Below are 23,359 nucleotides of genomic sequence, written 5' to 3' on the forward strand. Positions count from 1 at the left end.
AAATATAAATATATAAATATATAAATACATATTTATACATAAAATATAAATAAATATATAAATAAAATATATAATGTATTTATGTATTTATTTATTTTTCTTTAAGAGACTTGCTCTGTTGCCCAGGCTGGAGTGCAGTGGCAAGATCAGCCTCCTGGGCTCAGGCTCTCCTCCCACTTCAGCCTCCTGGGTAGCTGGGACAACAGGCATGTGCTACCTCATCTGGCTAATTTTTAAATTTTTCATAGAGATGGCCTCTTGTTATGTTGCCCAGGCTGGTCTCTAACTCACGGCCTCAACTGATTCTCCTCCTGCCTTGGCCTTGCAAGTGCTGGGATTACAGGTGTGAGCCACTGTGCCCGGATCCCTATATATTCTTGAGTGGAATAAAGGGAGGTAAGACTTGGGCTGGGAGAGTGGAGAAAATAAATAGTCTACTGAAGGTTCTAAGATGGTTATGATGGTAGCCTCCACCACCAGCCCAGCATTTTTACATTCACAATTTTATTTGATGTGGTCTATACTGAAAAGGTGAGGCTGTGTGGGGGAAGGGAAGATCATTTTAAAAGGCTAATTCTCTAGGAAAATTCCGCCTGAAATTCAAGTGATTGCTTGAGGAATAAAGCACTTTGTAATTCTATCTACAAAATTCAAAGGGTATGATTTAAAATTAGATTCCAGGCTGGGCATGGTGGGTCACACCTGTAATCCCAACACTTTGGGAGGCTGAGGCTAGAGGATCACTTGAGCTCAGGAGTTTGAGAACAGCCTGGGCAACATAGCGAGACTCCATCTCTACAATTTTTTTTTTTTAATTAGCCAGGCATGGTGGCATGCACCTGTAGTCCCAGCTGCTCAGGAAGCTAGGTGGGAGGATCGCTTGAGCCCAGGAGTTAGAGACTGCAGTGAGCAATGATCGTGGAACTGCACTACAGCCTGGGCAACACAGCAAGACCTTGTGTTAAGAAAAATAATTTTAAAAATGAAAGATAGAGGCCGGGCACGGTGGCTCACGCCTGTAATCCCAGCACTTTGGGAGGCTGAGGTGGGCAGATCGCTTGAGGCCAGGAGTTCAAGACCAGCCTGCTAACATGGTGGAACCCCATCTCTACTAAAACAAAATACAAAAATTAGTTGGGCATGGTGGCAGGTGCCTGTATTCCCAGCTGAGGCAGGAGAATCACTTAAACCTGGGAGGTGGAGGTTGCAGTGAGCTGTGACTGTGCCACTGCACTCCAGCCTGGGTGACAGAGCGAGACCCTGTCTCAAAAACAAAACAAAACAAAACAAAAAACCAAAAAAGATAGGCTGGGCACAGTGGCTCACGCCTGTGCTTCCTGGGAGGCTGAGATGAGCAGATCACTTGAGGTCAGGAGTTGCAGACCAGCCTGGCCAAAATGGCGAAACCCCGTCTCTACGAAAAATACAAAAATTAGTCAGGCATGGTGGTGCATGACTGTAATCCCAGCTACTCAGGAGGCTGAGGCAGGAGAATCCCTTGAGCCTAGGAGGCAGAGGTTGCAGTGAGACGAGATGGCACCACTGCACTCCAGCCTGGGCAACAGAGTGAAATTCTATCTCAAAAAAAAAAAGACAAAAATTAGATTCCATATTATTTCCTAAAAAATAAGTATAAATCTAAAAAAAATAAGGATGTATAATAAGGCATCTGAGCACAAAAATCAAAGTTTTAAAATCCAAATTTTAAAAAATCAGAGGCTTGGTGTGATGGCTCATGCCTGTAATCCTAACACTTTGGGAGGCCAAGGTGGGCAGATCGCTTCAGCTCAGGAGTTCAAGCCCAGCCTGGCCAACGTGGCAAAACCCTATCTCTACAAAAAATACAAAAAAATTAGCCAGGCGTGGTGGCATGTGCCTGTAGTCCCAGCTACTTGGTGGGGGCAGAGATGGAAGGATTGCTTGAGCCTAGGAGGTTGAGGATGCAGTGAGTTGAGATTGCACCACTGCACTCCAGCCTGGGTGACAAAGTGAGACATTGCCTCAACAACAACAACAACAACAACAAAAATCAAAGTTCATCTAAATTCAATTGCCAGGTTTCTAATATTTTACCCTTGACTTCAATGCTGTAATGCAAAATACGTTGTTGTTTTTTTTTTTTTTTTTTTGAGATGGAGTCTCACTCTTGTTGCCCAGGCTGGAGTGCAATGGGGCAATCTCAGCTCACCACAACCTCCACCTACTGTGTTCAAGTGATGCTCCTGCCTCAGCCTCCTGGGTAGCTTAGATTACAGGCATGTGCCACCACACCCAGCTAATTTCGTAGTTTTAGTAGAGATGAGGGTTTCTCCATGTTGGTCAGGCTGGTCTCGAACTCCTGACCTCAGGTGATCCGCCCGCCTTGGCCTCCCAAAGTGCTGGGATTACAGGTGTGAGCCAACGCACCCAGCTGGTTTATTTTGTTTTTTGGTTTTTTTTTGTTTTTTGTTTTTTGTTTTTTTGAGATGGAGTCTCACTGTTGTCGCCCAGGCTGCAGTGCAGTGGCACAATCTCGGCTCACTGCAACCTCTGCCTTCCGGGTTCAAGCAATTCTCCTGCCTCAGCCTCCAGAGTAGCTGCGATTGCAGGTGCACAACACCATGCCCGGCTAATTTTTGTATTTTTAGTAGAGACAGGGTTTCACCATGTTGGCCAGGCTGGTCTTGAAGTCCTGACTTCAAGTGATCCGCCCACCTCAGCCTCCCAAAGTGCTGGGATTACAAGCATGAGCCACCGTGCCCGGCCAAAATACAGCTTCTTAGGAGGAAGGAAATAATCGGGAGTACTCTAGAGGGGGAATATATGGACCGGGGTAGACAGAGTGTTTGTGTTTTAAACTAACTGGGCGAAGCCACAGGCAGAAAGTGTGATTGACTGGGGACCATGTGCGTGCCTGGGCTCGGCACTGTACCTGGGAGAACTTCAGCACCTCCACGCCAGCGTTCTCCAGCTCCTCCGTGCAGTTGGTGCTGATCATTGAATCAAAGCTTCTAAGTACCTGCATATCAACATAGGGATGGGTAATGGGAGAGGAAGAAAACTTGAGCAAAGACACTACAAACTTAGCAGGGAAACTTCAGCATATCTCTCCCCTAATTATTTCCTCCTTATTTATGTCAATATTGGGAGTGGAGTATTAATAAATTCCCTACTTTCCTATGTCACCACCACCATCTGCAACACATACGACTTCACGAACTCCTGTCTTACAGTTAAATGGACAGTCATTGTCCACTGTCTTCTCGCAAAGCTTGCTTCTCTTTTCCTTAAGTCCAGGGAACAGAAATTCTCTTTTCACCTTTCGTATCTCAAGGTCTGCTTTCTCTCTGATATGACTGAAGGGAAGGTTCACTAGCAAAATCTTGTCTAGCTATAAATCTCAACAGGTTGGCTTTGAAGATATATCTATGATCATCCACATGTGGAGTTCAGGTGGGAGGTCATGAGTTCTTCACAGAGTAGTTCTTTTCCTTTTCTTTTTCTTTCTTTCTTTCTTTTTTTTTTTTTTTTGAGAAGGAGTCTTGCTCTGCCACCCAGACTAGAATGCGGGGGTACCATCTCAGCTCACTGTAACCTCCACCTCCCGGGTTCAAGCAATTCTCCTGCTTCATCCTTCCAAGGAGCTGGGATTACAAGCACCTGACACCATGCCTGGCTAATTTTTGTATATTTTTGGTAGAGACAGGGTTTCACCATGTTGGCCAGGTTGGCCTCAAACTCCTGACCTCAGGTGATAACGCACACCTCGGCTTCCCAAAGTGCTGGGATTATAGGCATGAGCCACCATGCCCGGCCAGAGTAGCTCTAAAATGGAGTTAACACCGGGACAGGAAAAAGGAGAATGAACTTGGTGCATTCGGGATGGGAGAGGGCAGGAAGCCCAAGTAGGATGTGGCTCTCTGCGAAGTAACCAATTTGACGGATGCAGGAATTGCCCCCTCTATTGACAGAGTGCTGCAGTTTATTTACATATTTACTTATAAATTCAAGCTACGAACTCCTCTGCCTTTCCCCATCCTTCTAATTTGCTGGATATATTCTAGCAAAATAATACTTCCCTGTGAAAAAATTTTTCAGGACCTAAACCTCGTGGAGCTAATTATATAACCAGTTTCAAAGTCACAGAGAAAGTTCCTTGAAGTACATACTGCCTAGGATTCTCAGAATCCCTGTCTCCCTCCATCTGCTCACATAAGAATTAGAATCAGGCCAGGTGCCGTGACTTATGCCTGTAATCCCAGCACTTTGGGAGACCCAGATGGGCAGATCACGAGGTGAGCATCCTGCCTTGGCCTTGCAAGTGCTGGGATTACAGGTGTGAGCCATTGTGCCTGGGATCCCTGTATATTCTTAAGTGGAATGAAGGGAGGTAAGACTTGAGTTGGGAGAGTGGAGAAAATAGTCTACTGAAGGTCCTAAGATGGTTATGATGGTAGCCTCCACCATCAGTCCAGCATTTTTACTGGTCTTGAACTTGAAAGACCATCCTGGCTAACATGGTGAAACCCCATCTCTACTAAAAATACAACAAATTAGCCAGGCATGGTGGCGGGTGCCTGTAGTCCCAGCTACTCAGGAGGCTAAGCAAGGAGAATGGTGTGAACCCAGGAGGCGGAGCTTGCAGTGAGCTGAGATCGCATCATTGCACTCCAGCCTGGGCAACAGAGCGAGACGCCATCTCAAAAAAAAAAAAAGAAAAAAGAATTAGAATCATAGCATCTTGGTAGTTAGGGATCTGATAAATTCTGTCCCTGAAGAACTAGGTCCCAAAGGCATTATGTGGCTTACCTAAGTCAAGTTTGTTAGGAACAGTCAGCTGCCCAGGCTAGACTGCAATGATCTTTGCTCACTGCAGCCTTGACCTCCTGGATTCAAGTGATTCTCCTACCTCAGCCTCCCAAGTAGCTGGAACTACAGGCGTATACCACTATGCCTTGCTAATTTTTTAATTTTTTGTAGTAGAGATGGGGGTCTCACTATGCTGCCCAGGTTGGTCTTGAACTCCTCCCTGCTACTTGGGAACCGGAGGCAGGAGGATAGCTTGAGGCCAGGAGTTCGAGACCAGCCTGGGCAACATAGTAAGACCTCATCTCTAAAAGTAGATAAAAAATTAGTCAGGTGGCACATGCCTGTAATTCCAACCACTTTGGGAGGCCGAGGTGGGCAGATCACTTGAGCTCAGGGATCTGAGACCAGCCTGGGCAACATGGCAAAACCTCGCTGGGTGTGGTGGCATGCTCCTGTAGTCCTAGCTATTTGGGAGGCTGGGGTGGGAAGATCGCTTGAGCCCAGAAGGCTGAGGCTGCAATGAGCCATGATGCACCACTGCACTCCAGCCTGGGCAACACAGTGAGACCCTGTCTCAAAAAAAAAAAAAAAAAATTAGTCAGGGCATGTTGGCCCACACCTGTAGCCTCAGCTTCTTGGAAGGCTGAGGCAGGAAAATCCTATGAGCTCAGAAGGCTGCAGTGAGCTATGATCACGCCACTGTACTGCAGACTGGGTGACAGAGCAAGACTGTCTCTAAAAAAAAAAAAAAAGAAGTTCAAGTGTATGATCTACAGGATTGCCTTTAATGCAAGCTCATTCAATCTGCATCAGCCTGCAGGCCAGAGTGCAGACCAAGATGACTCTGAATGTGGCCCAACACAAATCTGTACACTTTCTTAAACTGCTATGAGATTTTTTTTGCAGGTTTTTTTTTTTTTTTTGAGACACAGTCTTGCTCTGTTGCCCAGGTTGGAGTGCAGTGGTGCGATCTCGGCTCACTCATTATAGTTACCTGCCACCATGCCTGGATAATTTTTGGATTTTTAGTAGAGATGGGGTTTCACCACGTTGGCCAGGCTGGTCTCCAACTACTGACCTCAAGTGATCCGCCTGCCTCGGCCTCCCAAAGTGCTGGAAATTAGAGGCATGAGCCACTGTGCCCAGCTTGCAATTTATTTTACTATTAGCTCATCAGCCATTGTTTGTGTCAGTATATTTTATATGTAGCCCAAGACAATTCTACTTCTTCCAGTGTGGCTCAGGGAAGCCAAAAGATTGGACACCCCTGCTTTAATGCAAAGAATTTAGTAAATTGTTTGGAATGAGTGGCAACCAATCTAACATTACTTGATCATATAAAATTGATTTCCAGAAATTAATAAATTAACCTGGCAGGGCTCACGCCTGTAATCCCAGCACTTTGGGAGGCTGAGGTGAGCAGATCACGAGGTCAGGAAATTGAGACCATCCTGGTGAACACGGTGAAACTCTGTCTCTACTAAAAATACAAAAATTAGCCAGGCATGGTGGTGGACACCTGTAATCTCAGCTACTCGGGAGGCCGAGGCATGAGAATCACTTGAGCCCAGGAGGCAGAGGTTGCAGTGAGCCAAGATGGTGTCACTGTACTCCAGCCTGGGCAACAGAGTGAGACTCTAATTAATTAAAAAAAAAAATTAACCTAACAGTCTGTTTAATTTAGCTAATAGTTATGTTTAGGCCCCCATGTCTCCCTGTGAGGGCATCTCATGACTATCTACCATTTAGTGATGAAATTACCAGCCAATTTGACCAACTCAGAATTATCATCATCAACCAACAACTGGGAGGGATATTGGCCAAATTCAGGTAACTTGGATACAGCACCATGTGAAACCAACCAACTGACCCCCACCTGTTTTGCACCCTAGTATTTAATGACAACATAAGAAAAAATTCTTCATTTTTTAAATTAACATCAAGAAAAGGGAAAAGGAAAAGGTGGAATTTACCTTATCATGCCGTATCATGAGTGATGTCTTAGAACCCAGGGCTGACAGGATCCCTGCTATCTCCACAGCAATATAACCTGCACCAACAATGACGCTGCGGCTGAGATGCAAGCACAGGGTTAGTACTTTTAAATAAACTAATTTTGGAATAATTTTACATTTACAGAAAAGTTGCAGAGATAGTACAGAGATTTCCCTCATTATACCCCTTGATCAGTTTTCCCTAAAGTTAACATTTTACTTAACTAAGGTACCTTTGTCAAAATAAGAAATTGACATTGGTATATTACTAATGACTAAACCCTAGACTGCAGATTTTCACCACTTTTTCCCTGTTTTTTTGAGACAGGGTCTCACTCTGTCACTTAGGCTGGAGTGTAGTGGTGTGAACACAGCTCACTGCAGCCTCAACCTCCAGGACTCAAGCGATCCTCCAGCCTCAGCCACCCGAGTAGCTGGGACTACAGATATGCATTGCCACACCCAGCTAATATATATATATACATATATATATACACACATATATACATATATACATACATATATATACATATATACATATATACATATATACATATACATATATACATATATACATATACATATATACATATATACATATACATATACATATATACATATATATATATATTTTTTTTTTTTTTCAAATAGAGACAGAGTCTCACCATGTTGCCCAGGCTAGTCTCAGCTCCTGGGCTCAAACAATGCTCTGGCCTTGGCCTCCCAAAGTGTCAGCATTATAGGTGTAAACCACCTTGCCCAGTCCAGTTTTTCTATTAATCTCTTTTTTTCTGTTCCAAGATCCAATCCTGGATACCACCATAACTTTAAGTAGAAAATATCCCTTTGGGCCTGCCCAACATAGTGAGACCCCATCTCTACAAAAACGTAAAAGTAAGGCCAGGCACGGTGGCTCATGCCTGTAATCCTAGCACTTTGGGAGGCTGAGATGGGTGGATCACCTGGGTCAGGGGTCCGAGACCAGCCTGGCCAACATGGTGAAACCCTGTCTCTACTAAAAATACAAAACGTTAGCCAGGCACAGTGGCGTGCGCCTGTAATCCCAGCTACTTGGGAGGCTGAGGCAGGATAATCACTTGCCCTCGGGAGACAGAGGATGTAGTAAGCCAAGATTGCACCAATGAACTCCAGCCTGGGCAACAGAGCAAGGCTCTGTCTCAAAAAAAAAAAAAAAAAAAAAAAAAAAACCTAAAAGTAAAAATAAAAATTAGCCAAGTATGAAAGTGCGTGTCTGTGGTCTCAGTTACTTGGGAGGTTGAGGCAGGAGGATAACTTGTGTCTGGGAGATGGAGGCTGCAGTGAGCTATGACTGCACCACTGCAGTCTAGCCTGGGTGACAGAGCAAAAGACCCTATCTCAAAAGAAAAGAAAAATCCCTAATATTCCCTCACAGAAGAAGGGAAATATATTTTCATTGTTTTAAAGCTCTTCAGCTTCATTTCCTCAGAGAGGACACAAAACCTTTGGAAATAAGGAATGATTCCTTATGCAAAGATCCTCACACCTAAAACTAAAATCAGGGTCACAGATCTCACCACCATCACTCTCCTCTATTCAGTGTACCTCCTTGTTTGCTATTTAGTTCTATCAATCATTGCAATATGATCAAAGGCCAATTTACACAAGCCAGTTGTAATCTGTAGGACAAAACTGTAGTCAAGCTAAACTGCCTGAATAAATTTTGGTCTAAAAAAAGAATCTTGGCCAGGTGTGGTGGCTCACAACTATAATCCCAGCACTTCGGGAAGCCCAGGTGGGAGGACTGCTTGAAGCTAAGAGTTCAAAACCAACCTGGTCAACCGAGTAAGACCCCATCTTATTTTTTTAAAGATTTAAAACAATTAAAAATATATATATATAAAATAAAATATATAAAATAATCTTAAGCACTAGATAAATGCTTGAATGAAGGTCTGAATTGCTTAAGGTCTGAAAGGCTAAGGCTGGTGGAGAAGCTCTGGTCCTGCCCTAGAGCAATAATGTTGACTTCCATACTACAGCCCAGGCTATAAGTACCTTCGGCTGGAGCTGTCCTATCAGGGACTGGAGTCTTCTAAAGTTTCAAACACCGACCTCTACCATTCTACAGTGCTAATCAGAGACGAAGGAAACCGTTCTTTAACACCTCCCATAGGCAAAGTATTCGGAGTTCTGAGGGCTTAAGGTCAGGATGGATTATAAATTAAGAACCCAAATGGCTACAGGTTAGAAGTGATGACTCTCTCATCCTGCAATGCACAATAAGAAAAGACCAATTTTCTCCTTTTTTTTTTTTTTTAAGAGTCTCACTCTGTTACCCAGGCTGGAGTGCAGTGGCATGATATTGGCTCACTACAACCTCCACCTCTGGGGTTCAAGTGATTCTCCTGCCTCAGTCTAGCTGGGACTACAGGTGTTCACCAGTATGTTCAGCTAATTTTTGCATTTTTAGTAAAGATGAGATTTTTTTCATGTTGGCCAGGCTGGTCTCAAATTCCTGGCCTCAAGTGATCCGTCCACCTCGGCATCCCAAAGTGTTGGGATTACAGGCATGAGACACTGCGCCCGGCCTAAAAAGACAAATTTCTATGTGGTTCAAAACCCGTGAAATCGCTCTTTCTCTATCTCCACTCCCTCCTTCCTAACAATGTGTTGACCTCTTTTCTTTTCTCTGAATTTTCCCTCCTTATTTCCTCTGTCTTCTCTTTCTTCCCCAAACACTTATTATGTACATTCTACTTTGAGCTAAGCTTTGCACTACACTGGATGAACAATGGCCCCCATCCTTGAGGAATTTTGTTTTTTTTTTTTTAGATGGAGTTTCACTCTTGTTGCCCAGGATGGAGTGCAATGGTGCAATCTCCAGTCACTGCAACCTCCACATCCCGGGTTCAAAAGACTCTTCTGCCTCAGCCTCCTGAGTAGCTGGGATTACAGGCATGCGTCAACCATGCCTGGCTAATTTTGTATTTTTAGTAGAGATGGGGTTTCTCCATGTTGGTCAGGCTGGTCTCGAATTCCTGATCTCAGGTGATCCACCTGCCTCGGCCTCCTGAAGTATTGGGATTACAGGCGTGAGCCACCGTGAGTCACTGTGCTCAGCCCCCTTTTTTTTTTTTTTGAGACAGAGTCTCACTGCATTGCCCAGGCTGGTGTGTAGTAGCGTGATCTCAGTTCACATCAACCTCTGCCTCCTGGATTCAAGTGACTCTCGTACCTTAACCTCCTGAGTAGTTAGGATTACAGGTGCACATCACCGTGGCTGGCTAATTTTTGTATTTTAGTAGAGACAGGGTTTCACCATGTTGACCAGGCTGGTCTCAAACTCCTGACCTTAAGTGATCTGCCTGCCTCAGCCTCCCAAAGTGCTGGGATTACAGGCATGAGCCACCGTACCTGGGTGTGGAATTTCTTCTTTAATTTTAAAATTTGTGTGTAGAGGCTGGGCACAGTGGCTCATGCCTATAATCCCAGTACTTTGGGAGGCCAAGGTGGGTGGATCACCTGAGGTCAGGAATTTGAGACCAGCGTGACCAATATGGTAAAACCCCGTCTCTACTAAAAATACAAAATTAGCTGGGCCTGGTGCACACACCTGTAATCTCAGCTGCTAGGGAGGCTAAGGCAGGAGAATCACTTGAACCTGGGAGGTGGAGGTTGCAATGGGCCCGAGATCACGCCATTGCACTCCAGCCTGGACAACAACAGTGAAACTCTGCTTTAAAAAGTTCTGTGTAGAGACAGTATCTCCCTGTGTTGCCCAGGCTGGTCTCAAACTCCTGGGCTCAAGTGATCCTCCAGCCTGAGCCTCCCAAGCAGCTGAGACTACCAGCCCATGCCACCATGCCCAGCTAATTTTTATATTTTTTTGCAGAGATTGGGTTGTGCTGTGTTGCCCAGGCTGGTCTCAAACTCCTGGGCTCAAGTGATCCTCTGGCCTGAGCCTCCCAAGCAGCTGAGACTACCAGCACATGCCACCACGCCCAGCTAATTTTTGTATTTTTTTTGCAGAGATCAGGTTGTGCTGTGTTGCCCAGGCTGGTTTCAAACTCCTGGGCTCACGCAATTCGCTCGCCTCAGGCCTCCCAAAGTGCTGGGAATACAGGCATAAGCCACTGTGCCTGGCTTCTGGAACTGATCTTTCAGGCAGCTGAATCCCTAAAAGATTTCTCTTTACCTCAATACAGCCCCAGGACTACTCATGCCACAGTATTCCACGGTGTTCATGCTCCATCCAACCAGAAGCCCCTCAGCGCAAAAACTAAATCATGCTATCTTCCCTACATTATTTACTTACTTGCCCAATTATTTACTTATTCACCAACACCATAACAAAGATAAAGTAGACTTGAAAAATCACATATCCATTGTAAATTCATTTTCTTGTGTTTCAGAGCCTTTTGTTGATGACATACATAAATGTAAATATTTAAAATCGCTAATGAACAACTATCTACAATGCAACTTCTTTGAGGGTGAGTCCGGAATGAAATTACATTATCCAAACATAATGAGTCATGACTGCATGTCTCACTACATCCTCACATATGTCATGTTATTCAACCCTAAAAATCAAACAATGCAGGGTGGATCACAGGGAAGAAAGGCTGTTCTCTAACACATTTCTACGACCTGCAAACTGAAAAAGATTGTATGCTTTTCTTAGAACTCCTCCAAGTCAGAAGCCTCCCTGGTCTGAGTATCTTCAAGGGACATTTTCACCATCCTATGGAACTGCAAAGTGGCTCCCTGGTCCTTTCTGAACTGCCTCGTGCTGTCTGCACTGTCCATGACTCTGGGTGATTCAAAGTGAAGACAGGCTCATGGACTATTAGTCACTCTCCCTAAAAGACTTTCTGAAAGCATAGGATTAGGACCGCAAACTGGATTAGCACAGCCCCTGAGGGAGCAGAAGAGTTGAGCAATGCAAACTCCACAGTGAGTGCCACTCAGAAGATGAATGAAGGCCAGACCCTGCACCAACACGTTGGGTCCCTCCACCTGTTTCCAGGCATCACCTCTTCTCACAAGTGACAGGAGGATCCCTCTAAACTAGAAAGCCTGCAATGTGCAGCAACTTCAAATCAGAGAAACAAACTTTCTCATGATCTTTTTCCCCTCTCTATGAATCTGAATCCATTCAGCACGGTGGCCTCTGCTTGTATTTGTACTGCTTTGGGAGGCCCAGGTGGGAGCATTGCTTGAGGCGAGGAATTCTAGACCAGCCTGAACAACAGAACGAGACCCCACCTCTACAAAAATTCAAATTAAAAAGTTAACCAGGTATGGTGGTGCACGTTTGGAGTCCCAGCTACTCGGGAGGCTGAGGTGAAAGGACTGCTTGAGCCCAAAAGCTCAAGGCTACCGCAAGCCATGATGGCACCACTGCACTCCTGCCTGGGCAATGGAAGAAGACCCTGTCTCAAAAAATAAAATAAACTTTTTTTCATGAAAAGAAAATCTGGCTGGGCGTGGTGGCTCACACCTGTAATTCCAGCACTTTGGGAGGCTGAGGTGGGCAGATCACCTGAAGTCAGGAGTTCGAGACCAGCCTGACCAAAATGGAGAAACCCCATCTCTATCAAAAATACAAAATTAGCTGGGTGTGGTGGCGCACTCTCTCTTTCTCTCTTTCTTTCTTGGTGTGATCTTGTCTCACTGCAACCTCCGCTTTGAGAATTCAAGTGATTCTCCTGCCTCAGCTTCCCAAGTAGCTGAGACTACAGGCCCGCACCACCACGCCCAGCTAATTTTCAGTTTTAGTAGAGATGGGGTTTCACCATGTTGTCCAGGCTGGTCTCAAGCTCCTGACCTCAGATGACCTGCCCGCTTCAGCCTCCCAAAGTGCTGGGATTACAGCCATGAGCCACCACATCTGGCCAAAACCAGCTATTCTATTCTAAAATACAAGCTCCTTCAGACATATTCTTAATTGATGCCGTATCAAGCTGAAGAAAGAAGACAGTTTTAGGACTCTGTTATGCAGTCTTCAAATTACTCTGCATTTGACTTTGGCCTCTGATTGAAAGCATGAAAGATTTGAGGGATCTACTGAGGAGTTCTAGGAATGAGATATACAAGGTCATGGTAAGAGGACGGAATTCAGGAAAGGCCTACATTAAATGCTTGGGAGGAGAGGACGAAGAAAAGCCACGAGGAGACACTAAGGAAGAATGAGTCACTGAAGTCAGGTCAGGTCAGCTTACCTAGGCAATTCTTCCAGTTGAAAAAATCCATCGCTGGTTATTCCTAAGCTGGCACCTATGTAGAAAAAGGCAACAGAGATCACACAAGACTGCTCTTTCTCTTGCAAAATAATCACAACATTTTATGCAAAAGCCAAACACTTTCACAGCCAACATAGTCTCCGTTTTGACAAGTTTTGTTAAAGCGTCTGCTTGGAAAGCTGCCAACCAAATCCTCCCTAAGTCAACATTTTTATTTTCTCTCTAGAAACAGAAGCCATGATGGCTAAATAACTTTTACATTTCTCTGAAGAATGAAGATCTCAGCAGTCATGAACAGACTCTGCTGGATCTGTTCACCCTCCCACCCCAAGGGTAGGAGGAACCCTGGGGCTTAGCTCATTACAGGCGTGAGCCACCGTTCCTGCCTGAAAAGACACATTTCTATGTAGTTCAAAATCTATGTGGCCTGGCCAACGTGGTGAGACCCCGTCTCTACTAAAAATACAAAAATTAAAAATTAGCTGGGCGTGGTGGCACACACCTGTAGTCCCAGCTACTCGGGAGGCTGAGGCAGGAGAATCACTTGAACCTGGGAGGCAGAGGTTGCAGTGAGCCGAGATGGTGCCACTGCACTCCAGCCTGAGAACAGAGCAAGATTTCGTCTCAAAAAAAAAAAAAAAAAAAAAAAAAAATGTGGCCCTTTCCTCTCTCCTTATTCTTTCCAAGGTTTCAACCTATATGGTATATACATTGAATTACAAGAGGTACAACCCATATAGTGAAATAGACATGTAGTGAAAAGGAGATTGAAACCTTTGGATATAGGATAGCAGGTCCTATCTTGCAGGACTTCCAAATGCATTATTCCAGGTTTGACTTTCTTCCCAGGTTGCAGTTCCATGTTTCTAATTATCTCGCCACACAATTTTACATTGGCTTCAAACTTAGTCTATTTAGAACTGAACCTTAATTTTATTTTCCAACCTGTATCTCTCTCCAGTTTACCACTTCAGTTACCACCTGCCCCCAATAATGCAGACAAAGCCTTCAGCTGTCAACTGCTGATTCATTCTCTCAGTAGGCCCCCTACCCTCATTTCTCATCAGTTATTAAATATATTAGGCTGGGTGCAGTGGCTCACACCTGTAATCCCAGCACTTTGGGAGGCCGAGGTGGGCGGATCACTTCAGGTCAGGAGTTTGAGATCAGCCTGGACAATGTGGCAAAACCCCACCTCTACTAAAAATACAAAAAAAATTAGCTGGACATGATGATGACACATGCCTGTAATACCAGCTACTAAGGCTGAGGCAAGAGAATCACTTAAACCCAGGAGGCAGAGGTTCCAGATGAGTGGAGATTGTGCCACTGCACTCCAGCCTGGGTGGCAGAGCTAGACTCTCAAAAAAAAAAAAAAAAAAAAAAAAATTTCACGCTGATAATGGATCTTATGAAGCCAATCCATGGAGAATTCAAAAGATGTATAAACTATATTCACCATCCACAAAGTCCTTACAATCTAGCTGGGAAGAAAGAAAGAGATCACTTGAGCAATCTCCCATCTAAATCTCCTGGTCAAGGCCTTAGTGAGCTGTGATTGCAGCACTGCACTCCAGCCTGGACAACAGAGCAAGTAACCCTGTCTCAAAAAAATAAAGTAATATAAAATAAAATAATAGGCTGGGCACAGTGGCTCATGCCTGTAATCCCAGCACTCTGGGAGGCTGAGGTGGGCGGATCACTTGAGGTCAGGAGTTTAAGACCCACATGACCAACATGGTGAAACTCTGTCTCTACTAAAATACATAAATTAGCTGGGCGTGGTGGCGGATACCTGTAATCCCAGCTACTCGGGAGGCTGAGGCAGGAGAATGGCACGAACCTGGGAGGTGGAGGTTGCAGTGAGCCTAGATTGTGCCACTGCACTCCAGCCTTGGTGACAAAGCCAGGCTCCGTCTCAAAATAAATAAATAAATAAATAAATAAATAAATAAATAAATAAATAAATGCAAAAGCAGTTATGACCATCTCTGAGATTCCTTACAGCTTTAATCTTCTATAATTCCCTACTTAAAAGAGAAAATATGCATATAAAATCTTACTTAGCTACTTAAGCTACATCCTTAGAAGATTTCTCTCTCTGGAACAAAACAATAAATTATCACGTGTCTTATAAATAACAACCCATCTGACAAACTGAGGCTGGAAACAATGTATGCTAAGCTGAGAAGGAAAGAATGAGGCTTTCATTGATTTCTCTCCCTCTGTTACCTACAATATGTCTGAGCCTGGGGCCAAATGAAATCTCTTGGCCGGGCATGGCCAATCCCAGCACTTTGGGAGGCCAAGGTGGACAGATCATCTGAGGTGAGGAGTTCAAGACCAGCCTGGCCAACATGATGAAACCCCGTCTCTACTAAAAATACCAAAATTAGCCAGGTGTGGTGGTGGCGTGCCTATAGTCCCAGCTACTCGGGAGGCTGAGGCAGGAGAGTCGCTTGAACCCAGGAGGTGGAGGTAGCAGTGAGCCAAGATCGTGCCACTGCACTCCAGCCTGGGTGACTGCATCATAAGCTACCACTAGGCCAACTGGAGTTAGGTTCTGCAGAGACCTTCTCCCATGGCCTGGCTCCAAAGAGAGAACTGGTTTAGGCAGATCCCCTGGCATGGCTTGTCAGGTTGAAAGCAACGGTAAACTCCTGACTGCTGTTAATGAGTACCTGCTGTATGACTCACCCGGGATCTGGCTCTCATGAGGGATGGAGGGCACACCACCTGTGGCGATCAGGATGTGAGGGGCGGTGTACTTTTTCCCACTGACCTCTATCGTGGGCTTGGGATCACTCGTGAATGCTGCATGGCCACGGATGATTTCTATATGGGACTAGAGAAGGAACCATGACATTAGCCTGTTCTTAGAATAAAAACAAAGACACCTGCTGCAACTTATAAGAACTTTCATTTGTCTACTAAACATTTTGATTCTTGGTTTGCTGATGCCAACACAATTCTCCATTGTTCAAGTTTCTGTAGAACTCCTAACTGGCAACCTATATTTAGGAAAGGGGTTGCCATTAGATGCTGGAAGTATATAGTAAGATGAAATAGGCTGGGCACAGTGGCTTACACCTGTAATCCTAGCACTTTGGGAGGCAGAGGTGGGTGGATAGCTTGAGCTCAGGAATTTGAGACCAGCCTGAGAAACATGTCAAAACCCAGTCTCTACTAAAAATACAAAAACTAGCCAGGCATGGTGCTGCACACCTGTAGTCCCAGCTCTTTGAGGGGCTGAGGCAGGAGGATTGCTTGCATCTGGGAGGTTGAGGCTGCAGTGAGCTGAGATGGCGCCACTGCATTCCAGCCTGGATGACAAAGTGAAAAGGAGGAGGAGGAGGAGAAGGAAGAAGAAGAAGGAAGGAGGGAAGAGAAGGAGGGGAAGGAAGAAGGAGAAGGAGGAGGAGGAGAAAGGGGAGGAGGAGAAGGAGGAGGAGGAGGAAGAAAGAAGAAAGAAGTTAGAAGAAAGAAATTAGGAGAAAGAAGGAGGAGGAAAAGAGGAAGAAAAGGAGGAGAAGGAGGAGGAGGAGAAGTGGAGATTGAGGAGGGAGGAGGAGGAGAGGGGGAAAAGGAGGGGGAGGAGGAGGAGGGAGGAAGTGAAGGGTGGAGGAGTAGAAGGAGGGGAGGGGGAGGAGGAGGAGGAGAAAGAAGAAAGAAGAAGAAATACAAGTGCAACCTTGGGCCAAAACCCAGAGACAAAAAAGTATATACGAGGCACCCCCGTAAGAAAGATGACATCTTTGCCCCCAAGAATTGAAGGTGAAAGTTCCTTATGTGCAATGTGAACACATTACAGAATGGTGTGTCTGGGCTGGGCGTGGTGGCTCACACCTGTAATTCCAGCACTTTGGGAGGCCGAGGCAGGCGGATCACCCGAGGTCGGGAGTTCAAGACCAGCCTGACCAACAAGGAGAAACCCTGTCTCTACTAAAAATATAAAAATTAGCCAGGAGTGGTGGCGAGCACCTGTAATTCCAACTGCTCAGGAGGCTGAGGCACGAGACTCCCTTGAACCTGGGAGGCAGAGGTTGCAGTGAGCCGAGATTGCGCCACTGCACTCCAGCCTGGGCGACAGAGCCAAGACTCTCTCTCAAAAAGACTGGTGTGTCTGGAGGAGAGACAGAAGGCTGAGAAAGACAACAGGATAAAGCTGAAATGAGCAGACGCAAGACCAAGACAGGAATACTCTGGCCAAGGGAGGGAAACACAATGCTTGTGTTTTCGTAAAATGGGAAAAATACCACAAAAGTACATGACACGGAAGTTCTATGCTGGAGACGGGGAGAACTCAGACTCTTACTTTTGGATGTGCTCTTACTGGAATCCTCTGCACCAAGGCCTTCACTTAGGGGGTGCTGGCATGCTTCTGCCAGCCACGATACATGCAGGGGCATGCAAACACGGTCAACTTATAAGAATAATGGAACCATGTAAGCATGATTACAAAGTGGAATGCTTTAACATTTTGGAACATGCTTGATTCTGAATTGAGTTATCTTCTCCTTTCCCTGCACCCTCCAGGCCTGTTCCTGCAGGTGCCAGGCTTAATCAAGCTGAATCAAGGTCAAAGACAAAACCCACAGGCCTCCAGAACACCATTCCCTCAGGTCATAATGACGTCCTCTGCAATGCTAGACAAAAAGGAGTGTGGCCCACATGGCAATAGGACAGACACTAGTTCAGAGGAAGAAGCAGTGAGATTTTTACTTTCATTTTCTAGGACATTAAATAGAAAGTTTCCTTTGCAATATAGAACTTCTGGGTCAACTGTAAGTAATTCCTTCCCCATAAGATCACCATAAGCTATAGCACACACCAAGATTTTGAAGTATTACAAAATGCTGGCTCCTGAATAATTTTCCTATCTCTTTTGCAAAAGTATTTCAGCTAGCTCCATTAAAAAAAAAAAGGTCAGATGCAGTGGTTTATGCCTATAATCCCCATACTTTGGGAGGACAAGGCAGAAGGGTTGCTTGAGACCATGAGTTCAAGATCAGTGTGGGCAACATAGCAAGACCTCACCTCTACAAAAAAAAAAAAAAAATTTATTTTGGTGATGGAGTCTTGCACTTTCGCCCAGGCTGGAGTGCAATGGCGCAATCTCAGCTCACTGCAAGCTCCGCCTCCAGGGTTCACGCCATTCTCCTTCCTCAGCCTTGTGAGTAGGTGGGACTACAGGCCACCACACCCAGCTAATTTTTGTATGTTTAGTAGAGATGGGGTTTCACCATGTTAGCCAGAATGGTCTCGATCTCCTGACCTCATGATCCGCTCGCCTCAGCCTCCCAAAGAGCTGTGACTACAGGCGTGAGCCACCACGCCCAGCCTCTACAAAAATGTTTTAAAAGTAGTAGGGTATGGTGGGACAGTGCTTATAGTCCAAGCTACTCAGGCGGCTGAGGTGGGAGGATTGCTTGAGCCTGGGAGGTTAAGGCTACAGTAAGCTGTCATCATGCCAGTGCCCTCCAGTCTGGGCAAGAGAGTGAGATCCTGACTTCAAAAAAATAATTAAAACAAAATAAAAAATTTGGGGCCAGGCGCATTGGCTCAAGCCTGTAATCCCAGCACTTTGGGAGGTTGAGACGGGCAGATCACGAGGTCAGGAGATCGAGACCATCCTGGCTAACATGGTGAAACCCCGTCTCTACTAAAAAATACAAAAAAAAAAAAAAACTAGCCGGGCGAGGTGGTGGGCGCCTATAGTCCCAGCTACTCGGGAGGCTGAGGCAGGAGAATGGCATAAACCCGGGAGGCGGAGCTTGCAGTGAGCCGAGATCCGGCCACTGCACTCCAGCCTGGGCGACAGAGTGAGACTCCATCTCAAAAAATAAAAATAAATAAAAAACAAGTAAATAAATAAAAAATAAAAAACTTGGTGTGTTTTACTACTGCCAGTGTTACCCTATACTCAGTCTTAAAATCTCCTGTGCATAAGGACTGCAGGCCTCTAAATATTTTTCCCCCTGGATTGTGGATCAAGGTTGGAAAAGATCACCCTCCAAAAAATAAACCCAATGAATAAGAATATAAAACTGCATACAGTTAGCTACCTATGAAGCTTGTCCTAAAAATTGGTTTATAAATATGCTGCTACTGAGATCACAGTGGCCCAATTATCGTCAAGAATCTACTGATCTAAGCCAGGTGTAGTGGCTGATGCCTATAATCCCAGCATGTCGGAAGGCCAAGGCAGGAGGATCACTTGAGCCTGGGAGGTCCAGGCTGTAATGAGCTGAGATCATGCCACTGCACTCCAGCCTGGGCAACAGAGCAAAACTCTGTCTCAAAAAAAAAAAAAGTTTCTGATCTAAATATAACCTAAGAGGGCCAAGGCTGGTTGCTCAGCCCTGTCATCCCAGCACTTTGGGAGGCTGATGCAGGCGGATCACTCAAGGTTAGGAGTTCGAGACCAGCTGGCCAACATGGTGAAACTCTATCTCTACTAAAAATACAAAAAAAATTAGGCAGGTGTGGGGGCATGCGCCTGTAGTTCCAGCTACTCGGGAGGCTGAGGCACAAGAATTGCTTGAACCTGGGAGGCAGAGGTCGCAGTGAGCTGAAATCACACAACTGCATTCCAGCCTGGGGGAGAGAGCAAGATTCTGTTTCACAAACAAACAAACAAACAAACAAAACCTAAGAAATCTTAGAAACAGCAAAGTGAGACCACAAAGACAAATGAAGGGTGGTGGAAAGATACTGTCAAGAAAAAGGAGAGTTAAGTGATGCACAGGTTGTGAATGTCACCCACATGGTCCTGGTGGGAAAGGTGTCACATCCCAGCACTAGGGGGGAAACCATCAGGATAGTGAAGGATGACATACAGTTGCTAGAGGCAAACACACCTCTGTCCAGTTTTCTTGATCAGATGTCATTCAAAAAAACAACCTTCTGAATCCTAATTTGGTCTCTTAAGGAGGTCTTACTCTAGGCAAATAAACAATGGCAGGTTTGGCCGGGCACAGTAGCTCATGCCTGTAACCTCAGCACTTTGGGAGGCCGAGGTGGGCAGATCACTTGAGATCAGGAGTTCGAGACCCCTGGCCAACATGATGAAATCCTGTTTCTACTAAAAATACAAAAATTAGCTAGGCGTGGTGGTGCATGCCTGTAATCCCAGCTACTCGGGAGGCTGAGGCAGGAGAATTGCTTGAACCTGGCGGGAGGCAGAGGTTGCACTGAGCTGAGATTGTGCTCTTGCATTCCAGCCTGGGTGACTAGAGAAACTCTCTCAAAAAACAAACAAACAAACAAAAAAACACACAATGGCAGGTTTTCAGCTAGACGGCACTCCTCTTTTTAATTAATAAACTGCCACACTGGTGCACAAAGTCTCTCGTATGTGACTTCTGAATCTAAGTGCCAGGTCAGATCTACTCAAGCTGCAGCCATTAGGTGAGGCCTGGTCTACCAGCTCTGGCACACGCCACCCTCTCTCTGCAGAAGAGACTGGCCAGCTGGGTCAGAGGCTTCTGCTCTGACAGGTCAATTTCAATAAGAGAAAAAGTAAGAGACCAGGCACAGTGGCTCATGCCTATAATCCCAACACTTTGGGAGGCTAAGGCAGGAGTTTAAAGACCAGCCTAGGCAAGATAGTAAGAAATCTCCACAAAATATTTTAAAAATTAGCCAGGTGTGGTGGTGCATGCCTATAGTCCTAGCTACTAAGGAGACGGGAGGAGCCCAGGATTTGGAGGCTGCAGTGAGCTATGATTGCACCACTGTACTCCAACCTGGCGACAGACAGAGACTTGGTCATTAAAAATAAAATAGGGCCAGGCGCGGTGGCTCACGCCTGTAATCTCAGCACTTTGAGAGGACAAGGTGGGCAGATCACCTAGGGTCAGGAGTTCAAGACCAGCCTGGCCAACATGATGAAACCCTGTCTCTATTAAAAAATGCAAAAATTAACTGGGCATGGTGGCACACAATGTAGCCTGTAGACCCAGCTACTCAGGAGGCTGAGGCAGAAGAATTGCTTGAACTCAGGAGGTGGAGGTTGCAGTGAGCCGAGATCACGCCACTGCACTCCAGCCTGGGCAACAAAGCAAGACTCCGTCTCCAAAAAAAATAATAATAATAAAAATAAATAAATAGAGCTACAGTCTGGCAAGACTTAGCTGAGTACTCAAGAAGGGAACAGCTTTTTCTCAAAGTTAAAAACCCAGCATACACACCTTGGTGAGATTGTTTTGATAGATGGTGTTCAGACGGCTCACATAGGCATCCCGCTTTTCCTTAATAACACTGCAATGAAACCCAAGTCAGTACTCAGAAACAGAATCTTCCCCTTCCAGTTAGTAACTAAGGCATCTGTCCCTGAACACCCGAGCAGAGAATCACTGACTGTCAACAGGAACCACAGTGAGTGAATGTCTCCGAAGACAGTCATCCCTTCCCTGTTTCATTCTGCTGCCCCATGTGTTAAAAGCCTCTGTGCCACTCAGTGGAGAATGCACTCAGCTGGCATCGTCTTTCTGCACAGAAGACAAGGAGAAATGTTTTGGCACAGTCCCTAGAACATGGTGTGCGTAGGATGTGGTGGGTACTTAATAAATACCTGTTACATAAATCTGCTAAATTTCTTCAAAACTGTTATGGCTTCAAAAGATTTACAGCAGTTCCTTAAATAGTTAACACAAAACTGCCATATGACCCAGCAATTCCACTTCTAAGTACAGACCCAGAAGAAACTGGAAGCAGAGACCCGAACAGATAGATACCTTTACAGGAATGTTCAGAGCAGCATTGTTCACAATAACCAAAAGGTAAAACAGGCTGGGCGCAGTGGCTCACGCCTGTAATCTCAGCACTTTGGGAGGCTGAGGTGCGTGGATCACGAGGTTAGGAGATCGAGACCATCCTGGCTAACACGGTGAAACCCCGTCTCTACTAAAAAAAAATACAAAAAATTAGCCGGGCATGGTGGCGGGCGCCTGTAGTCCCAGGTACTCAAGAGGCTGAGGCAGGAAAATGGCGTGAACCCGGAAGGTGGAGCTTGCAGTGCGCCGAGATTGCGCCACTGCACTCCAGCCTGGGCAACAGAGCGAGACTCCGTCTCAAAAAAAAAAAAAAAAAAAAAGGTAAAAACAACCCAAAAATTCACTAACGAATGAATGGATAAACAAAATGTGGTTTTATCCATATGATGAAATCTTAATCTGCCTTTAAAAGGAATGAAGGCTGGGCACAGTGGCTCACACTTGAAATCCCAGCAAATTGGGAGGCTGAGGCGGGAGGATCACTTCAGCTCAGGAGTTCAAGACTAGCCTGGGCAACACAGTGAGACCACATCTCTACTAAAAATAAAAATAAAAAAAATAGGCAGGCATGGTGGCACATGCCTGTAGTTCCAGCTACTCAGGAGGCTGAAGTGGGAGGATAGCTTGAGCCCAGGAGCTCAAGATTGCAGTGAGCTATGATTGTACCATTGCATTCCAGTGTGGGCAACAGAGCAAGACCCTGTCTTAACAAAAAAAAAAAAAAAAAAAAAAAAGCAATGAAGTTCTGATACATATGACAACACGGACAAACCGTGAAAACAAACTAGACATAAAGGAACAAATATTATATGATTCCACTTATATGAATTTCCTAGAATTGGCAAATTCATAGAGACAGAAAGCAGAATAGAGGTTCCCAGGGGCCAGCAGGAGAAGAGAATGAGGGGTTATTGTTTAATGGAATAGAGTTTCTGTTTGGGATGGCAGGAAAGTTCTGGAAGTGGTAATAGTGGTGATGACTGTACACCTATGTGAATGTGCTTAATGGCACTCAATTGTATACTTAAAAATGGCTAAACTGTAAATCTCATACTGTGAATATTTACCACAATTCCTCTTCCATCCCTAAAAAAGTTTATGGCTCACTTAGTTATGAAAGAAAACTATGTCTTCGGTCTGTACATCCAAGATGACAAAGAAAAGAAGGAACAACGGTCATGCCAAAAAGGGCCGCGGCCATGTGCAGCCTATTCGCTGCACTAACTGTGCCCGATGCGTGCCCAAGGACAAGGCCATTAAGAAATTCGTCATTCAAAACATAGTGGAGGCCACAGCAGTCAGGGACATTTCTGAAGCGAGCGTCTTCGATGCCTATGTGCTTCCCAAGCTGTATGTGAAGCTGCATTACTGTGTGAGTCGTGCAATTCACAGCAAAGTAGTCAGGAATCGATCTCGTGAAGCCCGCAAGGACCGAACACCCCCTCCCCGATTTAGACCTGCGGGTGCTGCCCCACGTCCCCCACCAAAGCCCATGTAAGGAGCTGAGTCCTTAAAGACTGAGACAGACTATTCTCTGGAGAAAAATAAAATGGAAATTGTACTTAAAAAAAAA

The 23,359-nt window shown here is 45.3% G+C and overlaps 2 protein-coding genes across 2 annotated transcripts in view; one reads left to right on the plus strand and one right to left on the minus strand.

Annotated features, from left to right (window-relative positions):
- GSR (glutathione-disulfide reductase) overlaps positions 1-23,359 on the minus strand; it is a 58,995-nt gene that overhangs the window by 14,584 nt on the left and 21,052 nt on the right. Inside the window, exons 3-8 of the mRNA XM_017856848.1 lie at positions 22,930-23,252; positions 21,202-21,287; positions 15,707-15,854; positions 12,989-13,043; positions 6,762-6,861; positions 2,912-2,998 (exon numbers count right to left, since the gene is read on the minus strand). Of these exons, the coding sequence (XP_017712337.1) occupies positions 2,912-2,998; positions 6,762-6,861; positions 12,989-13,043; positions 15,707-15,854; positions 21,202-21,287; positions 22,930-23,252 (799 nt within the window). The remainder of the gene's footprint in view (positions 1-2,911; positions 2,999-6,761; positions 6,862-12,988; positions 13,044-15,706; positions 15,855-21,201; positions 21,288-22,929; positions 23,253-23,359) is intronic.
- Positions 22,658-23,359, plus strand: LOC108518630 (40S ribosomal protein S26-like). Its single transcript, XM_017857164.1, has one exon. It carries the CDS (start codon positions 22,913-22,915, stop codon positions 23,282-23,284), a length of 372 nt encoding a protein of 123 aa, XP_017712653.1. The 5' UTR covers positions 22,658-22,912; the 3' UTR covers positions 23,285-23,359.

The sequence above is a fragment of the Rhinopithecus bieti genome, unplaced genomic scaffold, assembly GCF_001698545.2.
Source record: "Rhinopithecus bieti isolate Rb0 unplaced genomic scaffold, ASM169854v2 scaffold_2077, whole genome shotgun sequence".
Taxonomy (NCBI): Eukaryota; Metazoa; Chordata; class Mammalia; order Primates; family Cercopithecidae; genus Rhinopithecus; species Rhinopithecus bieti.